General features: G+C 58.0%; 1 protein-coding gene and 1 long non-coding RNA gene across 5 annotated transcripts; both read left to right on the forward strand.

Annotated features, from left to right (window-relative positions):
- Positions 1 to 9,321: 9,321 nt before the first annotated feature.
- Positions 9,322 to 10,209, forward strand: LOC148182529 (uncharacterized). The gene is made up of 3 exons (XR_015774609.1): positions 9,322 to 9,402; positions 9,480 to 9,632; positions 9,876 to 10,209. It is a non-coding gene; the product is annotated as an uncharacterized LOC148182529 (long non-coding RNA).
- Positions 10,210 to 12,383: 2,174 nt separating this feature from the next.
- On the forward strand, positions 12,384 to 18,879 carry CSF3R (colony stimulating factor 3 receptor). 4 transcript variants are annotated; one of them, XM_014258590.2, is made up of 16 exons: positions 12,384 to 12,510; positions 13,333 to 13,428; positions 13,721 to 14,020; positions 14,106 to 14,229; positions 14,323 to 14,492; positions 15,202 to 15,356; positions 15,523 to 15,688; positions 15,918 to 16,000; positions 16,102 to 16,315; positions 16,495 to 16,683; positions 16,920 to 17,021; positions 17,281 to 17,427; positions 17,630 to 17,770; positions 17,904 to 17,994; positions 18,148 to 18,229; positions 18,331 to 18,879. In XM_014258590.2, exons 2-16 carry the CDS (start codon positions 13,359 to 13,361, stop codon positions 18,703 to 18,705), a joined length of 2,409 nt encoding a protein of 802 aa, XP_014114065.1. In that variant the 5' UTR covers positions 12,384 to 12,510; positions 13,333 to 13,358; the 3' UTR covers positions 18,706 to 18,879. The 4 variants fall into 4 exon arrangements, with proteins under 4 accessions (XP_014114065.1, XP_014114068.1, XP_087923627.1 ...); XM_014258593.2 differs by having other exon boundaries at positions 15,523 to 15,682; XM_014258592.2 differs by having other exon boundaries at positions 12,389 to 12,522.
- Positions 18,880 to 19,013: the final 134 nt, after the last annotated feature.

Raw genomic sequence — 19,013 nt, forward strand, 5'->3', positions numbered from 1 at the left:
TTAAGTGAATCTCGTTTTTAAGACCCTCGTTCTCTCCTCCAGGGCCAACTTCCAGGTGTTCCACCATCCTTTCCCAAAGCTCTTAACCCTGAAGTGCCTGACCCCCACTGTGACTTTCCCAGAGAGCCTAGAAGTGTGGATGGGGATGGCTGGAGTGGGAAGGGGGATCCTCCCTTGGGGCTGGGGCAACTCCTCAGCTCCAAGCTGGAGGTGACTCTGGTGCTGCTGGGGGAGGTGGGTTTTTGCCATGGGGTCTGATGGCAGCAGGGCTACAGATGGACCCTGCAGGTGCTGAGTTAATGATGCATCCAGGGAAAACACAGTGTGGCTTGGGCAGGAAAGGCTGGACCTGAGCAGGAGTTTCCTGCTCAGGGAGCAACTGGTGAAGTTCAAGGGCAAAGAGGATTTGGCATAATTTGGGAGCAGTGCTGCCCAGAGAGCCCCAAGCTCAGCAAGGTGAGGCCGGGGAGGTCTAAAGATCTTCCGTGCAGCACATCAGTGTCAGGACACGGGAGAGCCAGCTCGACCCTCCTGCTCCCTGGGGAAAGCCCACGAGGGGTTAAATGCCTTTCTCTCACACAATTATGTATTGCTGTCTTTGGAGTCTGACTTAATGCACAGAAACTCTGATTGCTCAAGTCTAGATTGCCTCTTGACATTAATTACTATGTAAATCCAGCAGATTAACATTGTCAGATGATGAGTGGCAAATCTCACTCGCAGTCAGTCTCCCAGGAGCACCGCCGTTGCAGAAGTTGCCATAGCGATTTTTTCCTCTTGGAAAAAAGCAAAAAATGATAACAGAATAAACTCAAAACAAGCCAACACATCCCTGTGCTCCCACCAGGCGCTGCCGCTCTCCCTGCTGATCCCAGGGCTTCAGTTGGACCCTGCTGGGGCAGGAGCTGAAGTTGCATTTTGACCCATCAGTGGGTTTAATGCTTTTCAAGTGCCTGTCTGATTTCTCTTAGTGCTTCATGCCTAATGGCCGTGATGGGGGGCTCATCCCCACTCCACAGGAGCTGCCTGGCTCCTGCTCCCCCAGCTTTGGTCAGTGCCCCCCTTGTGCTGCTGGGCACAGTCTCTTGTGTTGTGATGCTTGTTGCCGCCTGTTTGTTTAATGTTTGTTTGATGTTGTTAAGTTTAAGTTGGTTTGCCCCAGTTGCTCCCCTGTTATCCCTGAATGGTTTGTCCCTGATTCTCAATCATTGCAAGCCCTTCCCCTTTTTCCAGAGTGTTCCCCATCCATCACCTTTATCCTGCCCCCAGCCCTATCAGTCAATGTAAACCCCGCCTTTTGTTCTAGTCCCTTCCCTGCTCATCACCCTTTCCTCGATGCCCCATTGCCTGTACAGCTGCCGTCCCTCCCCTGCGTCCCTACAATTGGTCCTTAATATTGTATCCCACTCCCCCAGCTCCTCCCTCACGGCCTTCCCATTGGTTGATGTTCTGACCGCCCATTGTCCTTATAACCCGATGCACAGAGGTGCTTGGGGAGTCTCGGCTCAGACTTCTTCCCGTGGTCCCAGCCCTCACCCCTGTCCAGCTCCCTGTTCCTATAAATAAACTTGTTCCTGGGAAGTGGAAGAAACTGAGTTCTCTCAGATCCTTTCACCACGACCGCTGACACCCTGAGAGCTACAGAGCCCGGTGTACGTAGAGCTCTGGAGGTTCCGCGCTGGGAGACGCAGTCCCCACTTGGTTCCCCACTCCTGACACTGCCATCGGCCAAGAGCTAGCCGGAACACCAGGGGCTGGAGAGCGAGCAGTGTCAGTGCTCTTGGGGGAACAGAAAAACCCCTCTGGGTCTGCTTGAGGAGGAGATTTGATGTTATCCCAGTCTCTGAAGCCAAACAGTGAAAAGGGAAAAAACCCCTCGTTTTTCACTCAAGATTAAAGATGCATGAGCAGAGCGAGCAGGGCTGCTCACCAAGAGTCAGGGGCTTTGAAGGTGAGCTGAAAGCTCCCTACATTAATTGATAAACTGCCTCAGATCTGCAGTCAGGAGAGCACAGGCAGCCGGCTGCAAACCTCCCTGTGTCTGGGGTGCTTTGGACTGACCCCCCCAGCCCTGTGCCCTGGCTCGGGTCAGCCCTGGACTGCCGGGTGGGTGCCTGAGATACCCCTGGGGCTACTCTCTCCTTGCCAGTGCCCTCTCGCAGGTCACCCAGCCCCCGGGGGCTTGAAACAGGGGTCCCCAAGGGCCCCCCAGACCTCACCAAATCCCTCGGTGCTTTGGCCTAGAGTCAGTCTCTGCTCCACCGTGGCTCTGGGTGGGCTCCACAGCACCTGCCACCTCGGTGTGCCCTGAGGGAAGCCGCACGACAGAGGTCGCTTATTGCTTTTGAAAGGCAAGAATATGTTTCTCATCCATGTCATACTTCTAAAAATACCAGACATGTTGCCCCAACTCTCCTCTCGTGCTCTAATGACAGCTGCAGAGCGACGTCTGTATCATAATGGATGAGAAACAAGTGCCTCTCTGCCGGGAGAAGGCTGATTATTTTACTGGCAAGATACATTAAAAAATTCCTTGTGACACAAAGTAACATTAATGTCAGCAAGCGGCAGCGCGGCGCCTCCAGGGAGCCCCGCTGCTGTCACCCTGATTAAATTAGAGAGATCCCCACATCCAGACATCAATATTCATGTCGGGGTGTGCCCGAGCCAGGCTCTGCTGCTACCGGCCTCAGCTGCGGGATGCAGGAGCAGATCCAGGGGTGCCCCAGCATCCCCCTCTCTAGCCCCAGGCCTGGAGAGGGGCAGGGATGGTGCCAGACCTGCACCCTGGAGTGATGCTCCACAGGGAATTCCTGCTCCATCCATGGGATCTTCCCTTCGCAGAAGAGAATTTTCAGGGTGGAAAGCAAACATGCCAAACCCCCTGGGTTTCGTTCGGTGTTTCACGCTTTCAGAAGCCCCAGCCCATGGGAATTCACAGGGACTCCTGGCTGGAATATTCCTGGAGCTGCTGCCCAAATCTCCTGTCTCTCCTCAGAAGGTAATTATGCTGTGCTGGGCTCTGCAACATTCATGGTTGTAAATGTCTCCACACGAGGAAAGTGCTGTAACTCATGAAGAATCAAATGCCAAAATGCCACTGAGGTGTCGCCCTGAAAACTCAGCTTCTGAGCTTGCTAACATGGTTTTCTAAGGACTTTCCCAGGAGAGTAACTGTAAACATAGATATGTGTAGATTCTTTCTGTTACACGCCTTGTGATGGGCATCTCTCATGGCCAGTGCAGTGAGAAAGTGTTATCCTGACCATCCAATCCCTGGCCGTGGTCACAAGCCTATAAATCCTGGGAGGAAAAATAAACTCGTTCTTTCTTTCACCACACCTCGACCTGTGTTCACGTGATCTATTCATCTTCAGTGGTAACATTTGGTGACCTCGACGTGTCTTGCACGTGTGTTACAGGGTACTGTCTAGCCTGTGGCTATGGATGGTTTTGGGCTTTCTCTTACGGAGGGCCTGGTAACCGAAATATGGTGTGCAGTGTCTGATCAGAGAGGGACTGATGTTTCGTATGCTGACTTTCAGCGATTGTGTGAGTATGGGAGAATTGAGGGGTTTTTCCCTGTGGTTGAAGCGATTTTTTCGCAGTCAGCTTGGGACACTTTAGGCGATTCCCTGATCGAGGCTCTGCTGGTCGGTTATGAGCCCCGGGTGCTCCGGCTGCTGGGGATCTGGCGAAGGTGCGGCGGGTTGAACGGGGCCGCCGTGGGACCGGTGGGCGTGACCCCGCCTCGGCCGGCGCCCCGGCGGTGTAGGCCCGGGGCGGGGTTGGATCCCTGCCGGCAGGCTGTCAGGGGCGCTGCGGACCTGGGGGGTGTAGCCCCGCCTCGGCCGGCGCCCCGGCGGTGTAAGCCCGGGGCTGGGTCGCCTCCTCCATGTGCCCTCCCGGCACAGACCGATGCGGGGGGTGCCTGAACGGGGGGCGGTGCCAGCCCTGGGGGATGCCTCAGGGTCAGTCCCATGTCCCTGCTGCGGCTGGGCCGTGCCGTACCCCGCGGTGGGGGACGGGCCAGGCCCAGGCTCCGCGCCGGTGGCCGCGCACACTGTTCCACTGGAGGGGCCTATAAATCCTGGGAGGAAAAATAAACTCTGTTCTTTCTTTCACCACACCTCGACCTGTGTTCGCGTGATCTATTCATCTTCAGCGGTAACACTGAGGAAAGGCTGGAAAGAGCTTTAATTGTCCCAATGAATCAGTGTCATCCCAGCTTCCAAGACATCACCTCTGCACCCACTGCACATCAGCCCTGCTGGCATCCTGGGCTGGGGATGTGTTTCCAAAAGTGGTGCCAAAAAGGCAGTCGTGGATCCTCCTCCCATCTCCCCCCTCTGACTGAAGCCCCAGCCCTGCGCAGGGTCAGCCCTGGCTCCCCAGTTTGCCCCCCTAACTTCTCCTGGACCCAAGAGCAGGATCTCCACATCTCCAGGAAGGAAAGCACAGGATGAGCAGGGCCTGGGGACCTGCAGGGACACCGCAGCATTACCAGCTATGAGGCACACTGCTAATAATAACTAATAACTATTAATAGTTAGTATTTTTTATTATTATATATTATTATATTACAGTGTTATGATTATTTATTGATTATTTATTGATTAATTGATAGAGATTAATAATAACTATTCCATAACTTTGCTGCTGCTGCAGAGGGGTGGTAAGTGAGAACAGGCTCAGGGTGGTTTAAGGAGCTGTGCAGGGGCTGCCCTGAGCTGAGCTCTCTGGAAGGTGCTGGGTGAAGGAGCCTGGACTCAATTCATTCACATGGGAGCTGACACCACCTGAAGCATTGCCTGCAGGACCACAGACTGCTTTGGGTTGGTGTAAAAGTCTCTGGGTTATTTTCCCCATGGTCAGGATTGACGAACAGTGACAGTTTTCGTGTTCAGACTTAGGGTGTTGATTTGACCTTATCTATATTACATTTTTACAAATAGTAAGTACTTCTACACACTAACCTAACAAATGCTGACCTCGGGCTCTGTCCACAAGGCCTTTTAAGCATAAACTATCCAATAATCAAATGCCAACTAATTTATTTTTACTTTTAACACCCATGTTCCACACTGCATACTTTTCTGTCCAATCACCCAATACCACCCAAAACCAAGAAGAAGGTGAAAGAACAAGACAGGTTAATGCCCTAAAACCTCCATCTTGTTGCATACATATTACTATATTCTAAAACCTTGAAGTCTAAATTTTCCACCAAGTGATATAAAACACTTCTATTTAAACTACACACTCACAGTTTCACTTCTATCTGTTCATTTTGGAAGCCTTTTCCATGGCCTCAGGTCAAACACAGTGTTTTATTGTGTCCAGGGTCCCAACAGGTTGGAAGGGGCTTTAAAGCCAATCTCATTCCCTGCCATGGGCAGGGACACCTCCCACTATCTCAGGTTGCTCCAAGCCTCGCCCAACCTGGCCTTGAGCGATGGGGCAGCCGCAGCTTCTCTGAGCAACCTGTGCCAAGGCCTCTCCACCCTTCCAGGAGAGGATTTTTCCCCAATATCTTGTCTAAAGCTATTGTCCTTCAATTTAAAACCATATTTCTGGTGACTCCAGCTCTGTCCTCAGTCCAGGAGTGACTTGCCAAGGGATACAAGCACAGCAACTGGCCCTGGCACTGCTCCTGCTGCCATCGCCCACAGCGTGGGGTCCTGTGGGCTCCCAGAGCCCAGTGGTCAGTGTAGTTAACAACCTTTTTAAAACTGAACTGCCTGGGAAGTTGTTATTCCAGGATTCCAGCCATTAAGGGCTTGTTAATATTTATGAAGTAATTAATAGATGCACCTCTTCTCTTTAATAACTCGTGTAAAGTTGAGCTGGGGAAGGCGGTACCAGGCGTTCTGCTCAGAGCAGCTCAGAGCAGGAGGAGCCCTTAATTATGTATTAAACACACACAGATTTATTACACAAAGTTATGAAAAATAAAGGCATTTAATTTAAGAAATAACGAGGCAAATTCTGCTACCTGGAGAGAGCAGTGTTAACAAGGCAACTGGCTGTGGAGCTCTGCTCTGAGGAAAAACATTTACAGGGAGCCTGGCCCTGTTGTGGTGAGCTCTTTCTTTATGTAGGAGATTTGGTGCTCCCCAGGGCAGCTGTTGGGAAGGGCAGGCAGGGCCACCCCAGTGCACATATGGTGTGCATGCACACACACACACACACACACACACACGATGTTTTCTGGGAGCTTTCCCACTGCCAGCTCCTCTCCATGAGCACAAGATGTTCCTTTGCTCCAGGGACCCCCAAGCAGGTGCCCCCCAAGCAGGTTGGGGGTCTCTGGAGCGGCACTGGAGGCCCTGGTGGCAGCACACGCACAGACTGCTGCCCAAACAATGATCTGTATTTTCAATTTTCTGAAAGATTATATTTTCACCTTAAAAGATGTTGCCTCCCGCTTTTTGACCTGAATAAAGTGAAAGACAACAGCATCCAGATGAAATATATATCTACATTAACCTCACACAGCCTCATGCTGCTTCCAGGTGCTGAGTGTATCCAGTTGCAATCAGATGCCCACCTGGGTCTGAGTGATTCCCACTGTGATTTAACAGGATTAATGCTGCTGTGAAATGCAGCTGGTCCCCTAGTGCAGGGAGCACAGCTTCCCCTTGGGAGGGTGGTGGAAAAGCTCAGGGGTACATTTTCCCTGAGAAGCATCTATGGCAGGGGAGGTGTGTGAACCTGTTGTCTCCAGACATCAGAGGGTGATACTGGGGTTGTCATCGAAGCTCTGCTCCATGGTGGAGCTGGGCAGAATGGTGCTGTGCTGGGCAAGATTCTGCTCTGCCCAGTGGGATTATGCTGTGATGATAAGGGGGATGATGCTGTGCTGGGCAGGATGATGCTATGCCAGAGTGTGCCAATGTGTGTCAGCGTGTGCCAGTGTGCGCCAGAGTGTGCCAGTGTGTGCCAACGTGTGCCAGGGTGTGCCAACGTGTGCCAGTGTGTGTCAGTGTTCCAGTGTGTGCCAGCTCATGCCAGAGTGTTCCAGTGTATGCTGATGTGTGCCAGCGTGTGCCAACATGTGCCAGTGTGTGCCAGAGTGTCACAGTCTGTGCCAACGTGTGCCAGTGTGTTCCAGTGTGTGCCAACTCGTGCCAGAGTGTTCCAGTGTATGCTGATGTGTGCCAGCGTGTGCCAACGTGTGCCACTGTGTGCCAGTGTTCCAATGTCTGTCACTGTGTGCCAGTGTCTGTCACTGTGTGCCAGAGTGTGCCAACGTGTGCCGGAGTGTGCCAGCATGTGCCAGTGTGTGCTAGTATGTGCCAGTGAGTGCCAGAGTGTTCCAGCGTGTCAGCGTGTGCCGGAGTGTGCCAGCGTGTGCCAGTGTATGACAATGTGTGCCAGTGTGTGCTAGTATGTGCCAGTGAGTGCCAGTGTTCCAGCGTGTGCCAGCATGCCAGCGTGTGTCAACGTGTGCCGGTGTGTGCCAACGTGTGCCTGTGTGTGCCAGTGTGTGCCAGAGTGTTCCAGTGTGTACCACTGAAGATGAGGGGGATGATGCAATACTGAGCAGGATGATGCCATGCCCATAAGGATGATGCTGTGCTGGGCAGGATTCTGCTCTGCCCCATGGCATGATGCTGTGATGATGAGGGGGATGATGCTGTGCTGAGCAGGATGATGCCACCTCAGCATTTGGACAGGCACTTTCACCTGGATTTTGGCAGCAGGGATGGCTTCTTGGAGCTCATGGGGGCGGCCCAGGCTGGGTTGGTTGGTCGGTTCTGAGCTGGCACCTCCACCAGAAGAGACCATTCACTTTGCTTTGTATGTCCTCAGGTTCTTCCTGCGATTTACATTTCAAAGCCTCTCCTGTCCTGCCTGTGTCCCCGGTCAGGCCTTGTGCAGCCCCAGGAGGTCGGGGCCAAGGTGAGGGGCACTCACAGCCCTCACAGGCACAAAACCCTGCCAGGGACAGGCTGGATTCCCCAAGCCACATCCCAGAGCCAGGCATGGTGGGGGCTCCAGCTGTAGCAGGAGAGTACTGGGGGAAGAAGAAATTTGGTTCAGAGCTAGCAAATGCAGCTCCCCAGAATGGATGTACTTTTTCATTATACACTGAGTAATTGGTGGTAATACAAGAGATATGGGCAGTATCATTATAGACCAGGCTGTGCTGGAGATGGATTATCATCATCTGTCATTATCTGGGCTTCCTTGTGGCTGCTAAAATTGTAGAACATGATTTTAATAACCCTGGAAGGCAAGAACCATTTTTCTTTTGTCACTTAACAACTTGGCCTCATTCACTGGTGCCTTTAACTAAGAAGGGGGGATTAATTTCTAGTGGGAAATGCAGACCTGCTTGTTTCCTCCTCTCTTCATTTGTAAAGGGGCCCCCTTCAATGCCTGACAGCTTTCAAGGAAATTGCAGATAATGGGGACAGGATGTCAGTGTGGAGCAGGGGGCACAGGATCACCCGGAAACAGGTGGTGGTGCTGACACGGTGCCAGCCCTGGGGCCCTCACCCTGTGCCCCCCAGGAAGGGCACTGATGGGAACCACAGCCTGAGCCTCAGGGAGTCTTGGCCAGGAGATTTGGGCAGTATCAGAGCCATCAGGGTGGTCCAGGCACCTCAGCCTTCAGTCCCATCTCACACGGCACAGACATGGCAGTTTCCCAGGAGCCAGGGGAGCTGTGTCACTCCTGACACCCCTGGACACTGTCAGGCTCATTTGTGGGTGTTTCATTTGGCACTCCTCTTGGCCATGGAAAAAGCCAATGGCAAGAGAGGGAAAATCAAATTACAAGGCAGCTAATGAAAATAATGGGGAATAAAGCACTTTTGGAGGCTGCTTGGTTGGATTCCTATTTCCATGTGTCACTGGGTTCAAGTAGGGATGTTTATAACCTCACAAAGTCATTTCAGTGCCTTTGTGATTAGTTCAATTGACCATGGACATTTTGCTCTAACGGGTCTGAGCCCTTGGAAGAGAAGTGCCCACTCCAAGTCACATTCCCGCCCCACAGCTTGAGCACCCCTGTGCGTTCCAGGGGCCTGGCACTGGCAGCGTGTCCCAGAGTGACATGGATGGGGAATGAAGGGCATCTCCCTGGGAAGCACAGCCGAGGTGGGGGGTTCATACAGCAGCAGCAAGGGGGGAGCAGTTGGGAGAGTTTTCCATGCAATGCTCCAGCCACGAGCAGCTGTCAGTGGCCCCTACCTGCAGCTATTGACTGAGCAAATAATCCCCAGGTATCCTTTTCACCTGATAAAAGCTGGGTTTTTTTCTATTATTGTCAGAGGTGTTTATTAGAGCGGAAAAATAACAGTGATTTGCTTGCAGCCTGATTGCTGGGAAGTGTCGGGTGTGGGCATGCAGCCTCGACAGCTGGGACCAGACTGGCACCATGGGCACAGCGAGGTGAGGGCTCTGCTGGGGGGAGAAAAGCCCCTGCCCAGCTGGTTTGATGGCAGCATCAAAGGGAAATTTCTTTACAGCAATGGCAGAAGATGCTTCACAAGTCTGAGCTCTGGAGTGACTCAGCAGAAAAGAGCAGGAATTTCCAGGAGTATGAGGGTTGAGAGGCTGGTACAGGGCTCGGCCAAAGAACATAGGGAGGTTCCTCTGCCACAGACACCTGTGCAACAGAGGTAGGAATTTAGGGACAGGCAAGTTCTAGGTGGTCCTATGGAGGATCTCTCCCTCTTTCCCATCCACCCTGTCAAACCACTCTGCCAAGCCAGAGCTGCGGCCCCTTGGCACCACTTTGGCATCTCGTAGAGAAGAGATGAAAAATGGCAGCACATCCTACCCCTCCTCCCCCTCCCCATGCCCAGCAGGGCCTCCCCAGATCTACCACACAAAAATTAATCCTCCTGCCTCATTAATCACAGGAATGTGTCAGGAGCTGTTCAAGGTCAGCCTCTAGGACCCTTGCCATCAATCCTCTCCAATTTGCAGCTGCCTCGCTGGGGAGGAGCTGACAGTGGCACAGCAGGGACAAGCACCAAGGACATCTCCTGTGTTTGGGTGACCACAGCCTGCAGACACAGGAGGGTCCTGGATGGGCTCCCATCCCATGGTGGCAGGCTGCCCATGTCCCCCTGTGATCCAGAGCCAAGGGTCCTCTCTTGACCACCTCTGCCCACCCATAGAGTGACTTGATGGGGAGCCCTCTGCTCCCTCCTCATTGCTGATGGCTGAACAAGAGGGCAGTCTGAATTAATTGCATTGGGCACCAATTAACCAGCTCTTCTCACCCATTAGAGACTGCAGAAGCTTTTGCACTTGGATCTTGCATCTTACTTGACTGACAATATTCTATTATTTAGGGAATGAAAAGAAGAAAGGGAAAATCCCTTTAGGGGAGGCAGGTTTTGCTGCCTGCAGAGCTGATACACACTGGGAATGCACTTTATTCTGTTTAAGAGGAATGATCCACCCAGCAGGGATGGAATCAGAGGCACTGGGAACAGAGAGGGAGCTGAGAGCTCCCAGGTATTGGGTGTGGGGCTGCCGCCTGTGGACTGCAACCAGAACTGCCCGCAGGGTCTGGCCATGCCCATGGGCTGCTGCCCAACGCCATCCAATGCACTGCAACCAGGAAAAACCCCGCAGCCGCTTCCTCTTTCCACCTTCCCCCTTGCCTGATGGCCTCAGGTTTGGGAGGCTCTTATGTCACAAACTGGGAGCCATTGCCCCACCGCTCACCCCAAAACCTGCTTCGTGAGCATCCACCCTCCCTCCAAACTGTGCTCCCCTTGCTGTCCTACACCGTGGTCTGTGTCACCATCTGCCTCTGCACCGTGGGACCCTCTGTTATCCAGCTCTGAACCCCGGCAGCCCCCTCCCCATGCACCCTCCTGCCCCAGCCCCTCTGCCAGGCTGGCCGGGACCCACGGCTCAAGATCTCTGCCGGGGTGGCACCTTGCACCCTGCCTCATATTCCTGTCCCTTCCCAGGGATGGGATGTGTGAGCTTGTGAGCGTGACTCAGAGCCGAAGGGAAACCAAGAGCGCTGTCAGGAGGCACGTCTGCTCCATCCCCGCTCGCAGGCAGCTGTCCCGGCAGGTTGGCACGCTCGGAGCCTCCTGGGACGAGCCCTTTCCCTGCAGAGATGAGCCTGAGGACAGGCGTGCGCTGCTGTGGGATGCGAGGTCTCCTCCCCAACCCGGATCCCAGCCTGTGGCGGGGCCCCATCGGCGGCGGGCGCTTCTCGGTGTCCAGCTGGGTGTTCGCAGCGCTGCGCCCTCGGTTCCCAGGGAGATGCCCACGTCGCCATGGCTACCCACGGATATTCCTGCTCGGCTGGTAAACAGCCCGCACGGCTCCGGCTTCCGTCTCGAAGTGCTGGGGGTTGCTACACCCCAGAGAAATGTTGCGAGGGCAGCTCCCCCGGCCCGGGCAGGCATTCGGCATCTGCCGCGTGCCCCAGCCCAGCCCCTCTAGCAGCCTGACCCCGTTACAAGCAGGGCAGATTTGGGGAGTAGTGCCTTTGCTTGGGCTGTCGAGCTTGTGAGGTCGGTAGTGAGAGCGAGCCCCAGGCCATCCCCTCTGGCTCTGCAGGAGGCAAAGCCAGATGTGCCCAGGCTGGTGTTCCACCACACCGAGACTCCCTGCTCCCAGGGGGCTGCTCTGCCCCCCCAGATTTTGGCAGCGCGGAGCTATGTGAGCACTGTAGCGTGCCATGGAGGCGAAACACCGCCCCAACCCCAGAGCAAACAGCTTTTTGCACAACAGCCGCAGTGGTTGCGAAGGCTGTGAGTGTGTGGAGGGTTGCGCAACCCTCTGTTTACCTCCCCTGCCAGCCCCATCCCACCAGACACGGGATTCCCCGCCGGGGCTGTGCTCCAGCCTGGCATGGGTGGGCACAGCAGCTCGGCACGGCCCCAGGCAAGGAGCTGTTGAAATAAGATGAGTTAATGGTCAGTACTGGGAGATACTGGTGGGAACATCATGTCATGGGCTGCCCTCAGACATTTTGCAGGCCGCTCACCCAGGGACAAGCTGGACTTCGTGGACATGGACACAGGCTGGAGGATGTGAGCTGCTCCCAGGTGGCATCACAGTGCGCTGGCAGCCACAGCTGCATTTGCCTCCTGTCCCTTGAGTTGCTCATTCCCTAGCCCATGGCTTCCCGCTACCTTCACCGGCCCACGTTCCTCTGCCGTGTCCCCCAGGCCAGCCCTGTGGCCCCGGGGCTGTTGCAGTGAGGAACTGAGTGCCACATCCCGGCTGTGCCATGCCCAGCCCTGGAGCAGGCAGGGTGGAGGCCGGGTGCTGCTCGGGGTGTCCGCATCCCCTGGGCTTTCCTGTCTACGGCGAACGATGGGGTCGCAGACTTCAGGGAAGTGTTTTGCAATCACCTTCTTCAGAGCGTCACAGCAACTAACGGCCCTGGTTTTGAGGAACTAACGGGGAAAGCAGCATGTTAGCAAACAGGCTGAGCACAGAGCCGCGCGCCTGGAGCAGGCGGTGAGCAGCAGCTGGACCCACTGGACACAGAGGAGAGGCAGGGATGGAGGCGAGGTAGGGATGGAGGTGAGGTAGGGATGGAGGTGAGGTAGGGGTGGGTGCGTGGTCCCACTGAGCAGCATCTGGTCTGTGGCTGCTCTGCCCTGTCCCCTGCCTGGGACAGCTGCACGTGCCAAGTGCTCAGGGGTGGCCGCTGTCCCACTTTCCACACTCGAGTGCTTCCCTCTGGATGTTGGCTTGGGGGGTGAGGAGCTGTGGGCACCTGGAGCTGGGCACAGTGTGGGCAGCCCCTCCTGGGTCCCAAACGCGTCTGGGACCCATCCAGGGCAGCGGATCCGGGCAGGGGCAGAGGCAGCCTCTGCTCCCAGAGCCATTCCAGCAGCAGGAGGGGGATGCAGCTGTCGGGGGCATCCGGGAGGGGCGCGGCCAGGACCCCGCAGCTCCGGCCAGTCCCGCTCTGCTGCTGTCGGTCATTCGCTTCCCTCTCCCAGCTTATCGCCCTCCGCCGCCTTCACCCGCCCTCAAACCGCAAATCTCTGCCCGGCAGCGGCTGGAGATAGTGGAGATAAAATCAGCCCGTGCCTGCGGCCGGGCACAGGGTGCTGTGCCCGGGATGGGGTGCGGGGCCGGTGACGGTGGTGTGGAAGGACCCGCGTCCCGGGGTCTCTCCACTGCGCTTCCCACGCCGGCGGCTGTGGCAGCGCGGGCGCCGAGCCGGGGGCGGAGGTGTCAGAAGGGCTGCGGGAAGGGCTGACGCTGACAGCGAAAGGACATTCTGCTCCAGGAAGCGCCAGTGACAATGGAGCCCGGCTCCTTCAGCCCACCTCGTCCCCAGCCGTCGCCGACCCCCAGGACAAGCCGCTTTCTCCGTTCCAGGTGATGCCAAAGCCACGGAGGAGACCATGACCGGGTGCGGTGCTGGGACACCCTTCCTGCTGCAGCTCTCCCTGCTCCTGCTCCTCCACCTGGGCGGTGAGTGCGGTCCTTCCTGTCCTGTCCCACAGCCACACATCCGCAGCAGCCTGCGCCCATCCGGGCTGCCTGGGGCCAGGGGCAGGGAGGAACAGCGGCAGCATAGCAGGAGCGGGCAGGATAGGGCCTGGCACTTGCCGGTGGCTTGCCCAACACTCGGCTCTTCCTCTCCACACATGGGGGGCTCGTCTAAGGGAAGAGGCTCCTCCCTAGGTCCTGCCTGGGAGCTGAGAAGCGGAGATAGCTTTGTTACAGCTGTGCCCAGGATGTGACATGTTTTTCCTGCCCACAGGGACGCTGGGCTGTGCCTCGGTGACTGTGGGCTCCCCCATTGTGCCCCTGGGCTCGGCTGTCACGGCATCCTGCACCGTCCAGAGAGAGCTCTGCCGCGGCTTGGAGCAGGGGAAGGTCCGGATCAGATGGATGCTGGACAACAAGCTTGTGGCTGGGAGCCAGCGCCAGGGTCCAGGGGGCACAGAGGTGTCCAACCTCACCCTGCCTCGGTTCAACCACACGCAGGCCAGGCTATGGTGCTGTGTGGAGTGGAACGGGACCAAGCAGCGCGTTGGCATGGCCGAGATCAGGGCGGGCTGTAAGTCTGCTGCCTCTACAGGTCACCCTCCATCCCTGCAGGGACGGGCACTTGCTCAGGCTCTTTCCCGGCTGTTCTCCCCCAGACCCTCCTGCGAAGCCCCTCAACCTCAGCTGCGTCCTGAACCTCAGTGACTACGGGCTGACGTGCCAATGGGAGCAGGGAACCGACAGCCACCTCCCCACCAGCGTCGTGCTGAAGTGCACAGGGTAAGTTCCAGAACCACGGTCCCCTACCAAACCCCATAGCAAGCTTCATCCTCTGCCAGAGGGACCCCGAACCCACTGCTCGGTGTACCACAGGAGCAGAGCCCAGGAGGTGACGGGCTGCACCCCACGAGGAGGGCACAGCCACTGCACGGTGCCACGCCGGCTGCTGCAGCTGTACCGGCAAATGGAGATCTGGGTGTCTGCCACCAACGCCCTGGGCACGGCCGAGTCAGAGCATCTCTGCATCGATCCCATGGACGTGGGTGAGTGACAGCACAGAGGTCAGGGGCCAGGGAAGCTCGTCAGCGGTGACAGGGTTATTAAAGTGACATTAAAGCGCATCGGGCTTGAGGTCACATTTTACGGGCAGGTGCCATGATGAATGTCCTGCCGGGATGAGTCTGGGCCAGCGCCGCATTACAGAGTGAGCAGTGCGTACGGTGGGTTATGAGCTGCCAGTTGACCTGCTGCACTCCACAGCTCCTGCAGCAATTGATTACCCATTTATTCAGCCGGTCTATTAATAATGGATCCAGTGCCTATAAACTATTTATAAAAGGAGCCTTCCCACATGGAGATGCTGGTCCTCCCTGATCTGGGGCTGGGGAAGGGCTGCCCAGGAGCCAGCTAAGCCTTCCCACAGCTATGCCACACTCTCACCCCCGAGCAGACCCAAGTGTGGCGTGTTCCAGACAGCAGCCCCATGGAATTTGTTTTCTCTGCATAGGCATTAATGCAGAGCTGTGCCAGTGTTGTGCTCACAAGCATTACTCCCTCCCAAGCAGGAGCACACACAGGCTCCTGTCCTTTGCCACCAGCCATTCTCCTAAATGTTTTGGGGTGGTTTCCCCCCATTTCTTGCTGCAGCACCCTGGCTGCAGCTCCTGGCATGAAAAACAGGCACATGTGAGGTTGTGGCTCTGGGTGCTGCCCACCACACACCTCTCCAACTCTCCCCTGCTCTCTCCACAGCCAAGCTGGACCCCCCAACCCTGCAGAGCATCCAGTCTATCCCCTTCCAGACCGACTGCATCACCCTGGCCTGGGATTTGGCATGGGGCACAGAGCACATGGAGCTGCAGTGTGAGCTGCGTTACCAGGCACCCGAGGACCCTGCCTGGGCCCTGGTGAGTGCTGCTGAGGCAGGAGCCAGGACCCTCCCTCTGCTCCAAGCAGTGGGAGCGGAAGGGTCCCCATGTGAGTGGGACAGCAAGGTGTCCCCTCATGCCCACACCAGGGCCAGCCCCTGCCTGAGGCAGGAGCCAGCACAGCCCTCATTCCGGCTGCCACCAGGTCACCGGCATCAGTGGCCGGGCAGGCACCACACAGCGCTGCGGCTTCCTCTTCGGCACACAGTACCACTTCCAGATGCGGTGCCGGCGGAATTCAGCATCAGCATTGGCTCACTGGAGTGAGTGGAGCCCATGCAGGAGCTACACCACCCATGAGAAAGGCGAGTGTGAGTCACCCAGGGGGTCCCCTCTGCCTGAGCAGGTGGCACAGAGCTAGGGACACACGGCACAGCCCTGGTGACACACAGCACAGCCATGGGGACACACGGCACAGCGCTGGGGACACATGGCACAGTGCTGGGGACACACGGCACAACCCTGGAGACACACAGCACAGCGCTGGGGACACAGTCACACGGGCCCCTCTCACCTTCTGCCATCCTGCTCCCACTGCAGCCCCCACAGGGAAGCTGGATGCGTGGTGGGGGGCTGAGCCGGCCAGGACAGGGGGGTGGCTGGAGGTGCAGCTGCGCTGGAAGGTGAGCAGGGGCTGGCGGGGGGCGCGGGAGCTGTCGGGGCATTGCCCTGGGGCCTGAGATCCCCAGAGGGACTGACACCCACACACCCTGCCGGCACCCAGGCCCCACAGCAGCAGGAAGCCAACGGGCGAGTGCTGGGCTACCGCGTCACCCTGAGCCCCCGGAGGAGGGGCAGGGACCCCCCCACCGTCTGCAACACCACCCACACTCAGTGCAACTTCTCGGTGCCCGCGGGGACCAGGAGGGTCTATCTCTCAGCCTACAACACCGCCGGCGAGTCGGCACCGACCGAGGTTGTCCTCCTGGAGAGGAAAGGTGAGACCAGCGCCCGAAACCGCCTCCGCCTGTTCCCCGGGGCTCTACTCCCCCGAGCAGGCTGCCATGGCATGCACGGCCAGGGCAAGGAGAGGGCAGACTGCAAACCCGGGCGCACAGGGGGTGATGTGGGAGAGGTGCTCCCCTCTCCCACCATCCCAGCTGCTTGTCCCGTGCAGGTCAGCCCCTGGCAGGGCTCCGGGCCGTGCCCGGGGGCGAGCACAGCCTCTGGGTGCACTGGGAGGCACCGCTGGTCCCAGTGACCGCCTACGTCCTGGAGTGGCAGCGGGTGACAGTAGAGCCTGGGCACTGCAGCGCATGCTGGCAGATGGAGCATGACAGGGCAGCCACCACAGCTCTTATCCAGGGTAAGTGGGGGCTGCCAGGGGGTCCTGGCCCCCTGGTCAGCTGTCCCAGGGGGCTGGCACCCATCCTGACCAAACCAGGACCAAGCCCTGCCCCCAGCCCACTCCCCACCCTCCCTCCTTCCTCTGGATCCACCCCTAGGGTAGGTAGGCTGGCGTCGTGGGGTAGGGGCGGTGCAGCTCTGGGGTCTCAGCAGCCAGTGACCTGAACTCCCAGCCCCCTCTGCTCTCCATTGTAGATGGCATCGAGCCTTTCCAGCGGTACAACATCTCTCTGTACCCCCTCTACGAGAGCACTGTGGGGGTACCCGTGCACACCACAGCCTACTCACAGCAGAAGGGTACGTAGGAAGGGTGCCCCACCACCAAGACTTGGCCCCTTCCAAGAGGAGGAACGACCTTTTCCCCATGTACCCCTAACGCAGGGGCTGTAGTAAAGAGCTCAGCTTGGGGGCTGGATTTGTCTCAGCTCTGAATGTGCTCTCAGCTCCCCTACAGCATGGGCAGGTCATGATTCCCACACCTTGGGAGTGGGACCCCCCCCACCCGAGGCAGTGGCTCTGCTCAGCACTTGGTCCCCCCTTGTTCTGCTCTTTCCAGCACCATCCCATGCCCCAAAGCTTCACCTGAAGAGGATCAGCAAGTCAGAGGCCGAGCTGTGCTGGGAGTCGCTGCCAGTGGACATGCAGAACGGCTTCATCACCAGTTACACGATCTTTTGGGCCAGCAGGATCACCGACCTGGCCAGTGAGTCCTGCCCGCAGGACCACTGACCTTGCCCTCTGTCCCATCTCAATGTGCCGGGTGGAGATATCAGGAGCCCCTGTGTCCTTCTCAGAGAGGGTCAGGGAGTTTTATGGGTCCTTCCCAGGGCTCCCCACCAGCAGAGACCTGAGGGGCTGTACAGGTGGGGGGATTCTGCCACACCAACAGCCCCACGTGTCCCCAGGTGCCACCGTGAATACTTCCCTCAGCTCCTTTGTCATCCGGGGCCTGAAGCCATCGACCCTGTACAAGGTGCACATCATGGCATCCACAGCTGCTGGCGGCACCAACGGCACCAGCCTGACCCTGGTGACCAAAGTGCTGGGTGAGGGCTGCAGCCACCCAGGGTGGGGGCAAGTGGGAGGGGACCTGCAGCCCCCAGTCCTGCCCCGGCCTCGTGGCATAGCACAGCTGGAGGTGCCCACTGCAGTTCCCTGTGACCATGTCCTGCTTCCCAGATGACACCGAGATCCAGTTCCTCTTCCTGACCCTGGGGCTAGTCTTCATCGTGCTCATGGTCCTGCTCATCTGCTTCCAGAAGAACGAGCGGTGAGTAGCAGAGCCCAGGCTGGGCTGCTGGTGGGACAGGGTGGCCCTTGCGAGGTGCTGACATCTCGCCGGGAGTTTGGTGGGAGCCAGTCCAGCACTGAGGCCACCATTCCAGCCCACCTCGCTGAGTGCCCTCATCCCCGTGGTCCCCAGGATGAAGGAGCAGCTCTGGCCCAGTGTCCCCGACCCCGCCAACAGCAGCCTGGGCAAGTGGGTGCCGGCAGCGGTGCCGCAGGTGAGCCCGGGCGGCTCTTCCCAGTCCCCACCCAGCACATGGCCCCTGTGAGGGACAGCAGGGGCAGATGGCACTGGCAGTGACCTCCCGCCGGTCCCCAGGAGCCGCTCCAGGTCGTCGTCTCGAGGGAGCCCGGCCCGGCCGGCATCTCCACGGTCACTGTGCTGGAAGGGGAACCGGGGAAGGAACACCCCGCCCTGGCCGCCGCCCCGCCGGCGCTGCCCCGACCCTACGTGCGGCAGGAGGGTCCCGAGGAGCCCGTGCAGTACGCGCGGGTGGGGGCCGCGGGGTACCGGGGGCAGCGGCTGCTGCCCGAGCCTGGTCCCTGGTTCTACGAGAACCTGCGAGGCCGCGGGGACGACGGCGGCGGCGCGGGGGACTGGGAGTTCCTCGAGGAGCCTCCCGCCACCTTCCCGCTGCTGCAGGGGCTCCGCATCGGCGGGGCCGAGGAGCTGCACGAGTGCCGAGCGGACTAGAGCGGGATGGAGTCGGGCAGCGACACCGGCTCCGACAGCCGGAGCCCCGGGATGCGGGGCCACCCGCGGGGTCCCAGCCGCACCCCAGGGCGCTTCCTGGCTCCACCCCGCTCTGTGTGTGTGTCCCGAACCGACCGTCTCTCTCTGAAATAAACGGGGACGTGCTGAGAACAACCCGGGCGCCTCTGCGGGAAGGGGATGGGGACGGGGACGGGAAGTGGGACAGGGAACAGGACGGGAACCAGGACCAGGACCGGGACAGGAGCAGGACCGGGACGGGACCGAGACAGGGATGGAGATAGGGATAG

This window comes from Pseudopodoces humilis, chromosome 27, assembly GCF_049639895.1.
Source record: "Pseudopodoces humilis isolate 2021_Gansu_Grassland_sample_001 chromosome 27, ASM4963989v1, whole genome shotgun sequence".
Lineage (NCBI taxonomy): Eukaryota > Metazoa > Chordata > Aves > Passeriformes > Paridae > Pseudopodoces > Pseudopodoces humilis.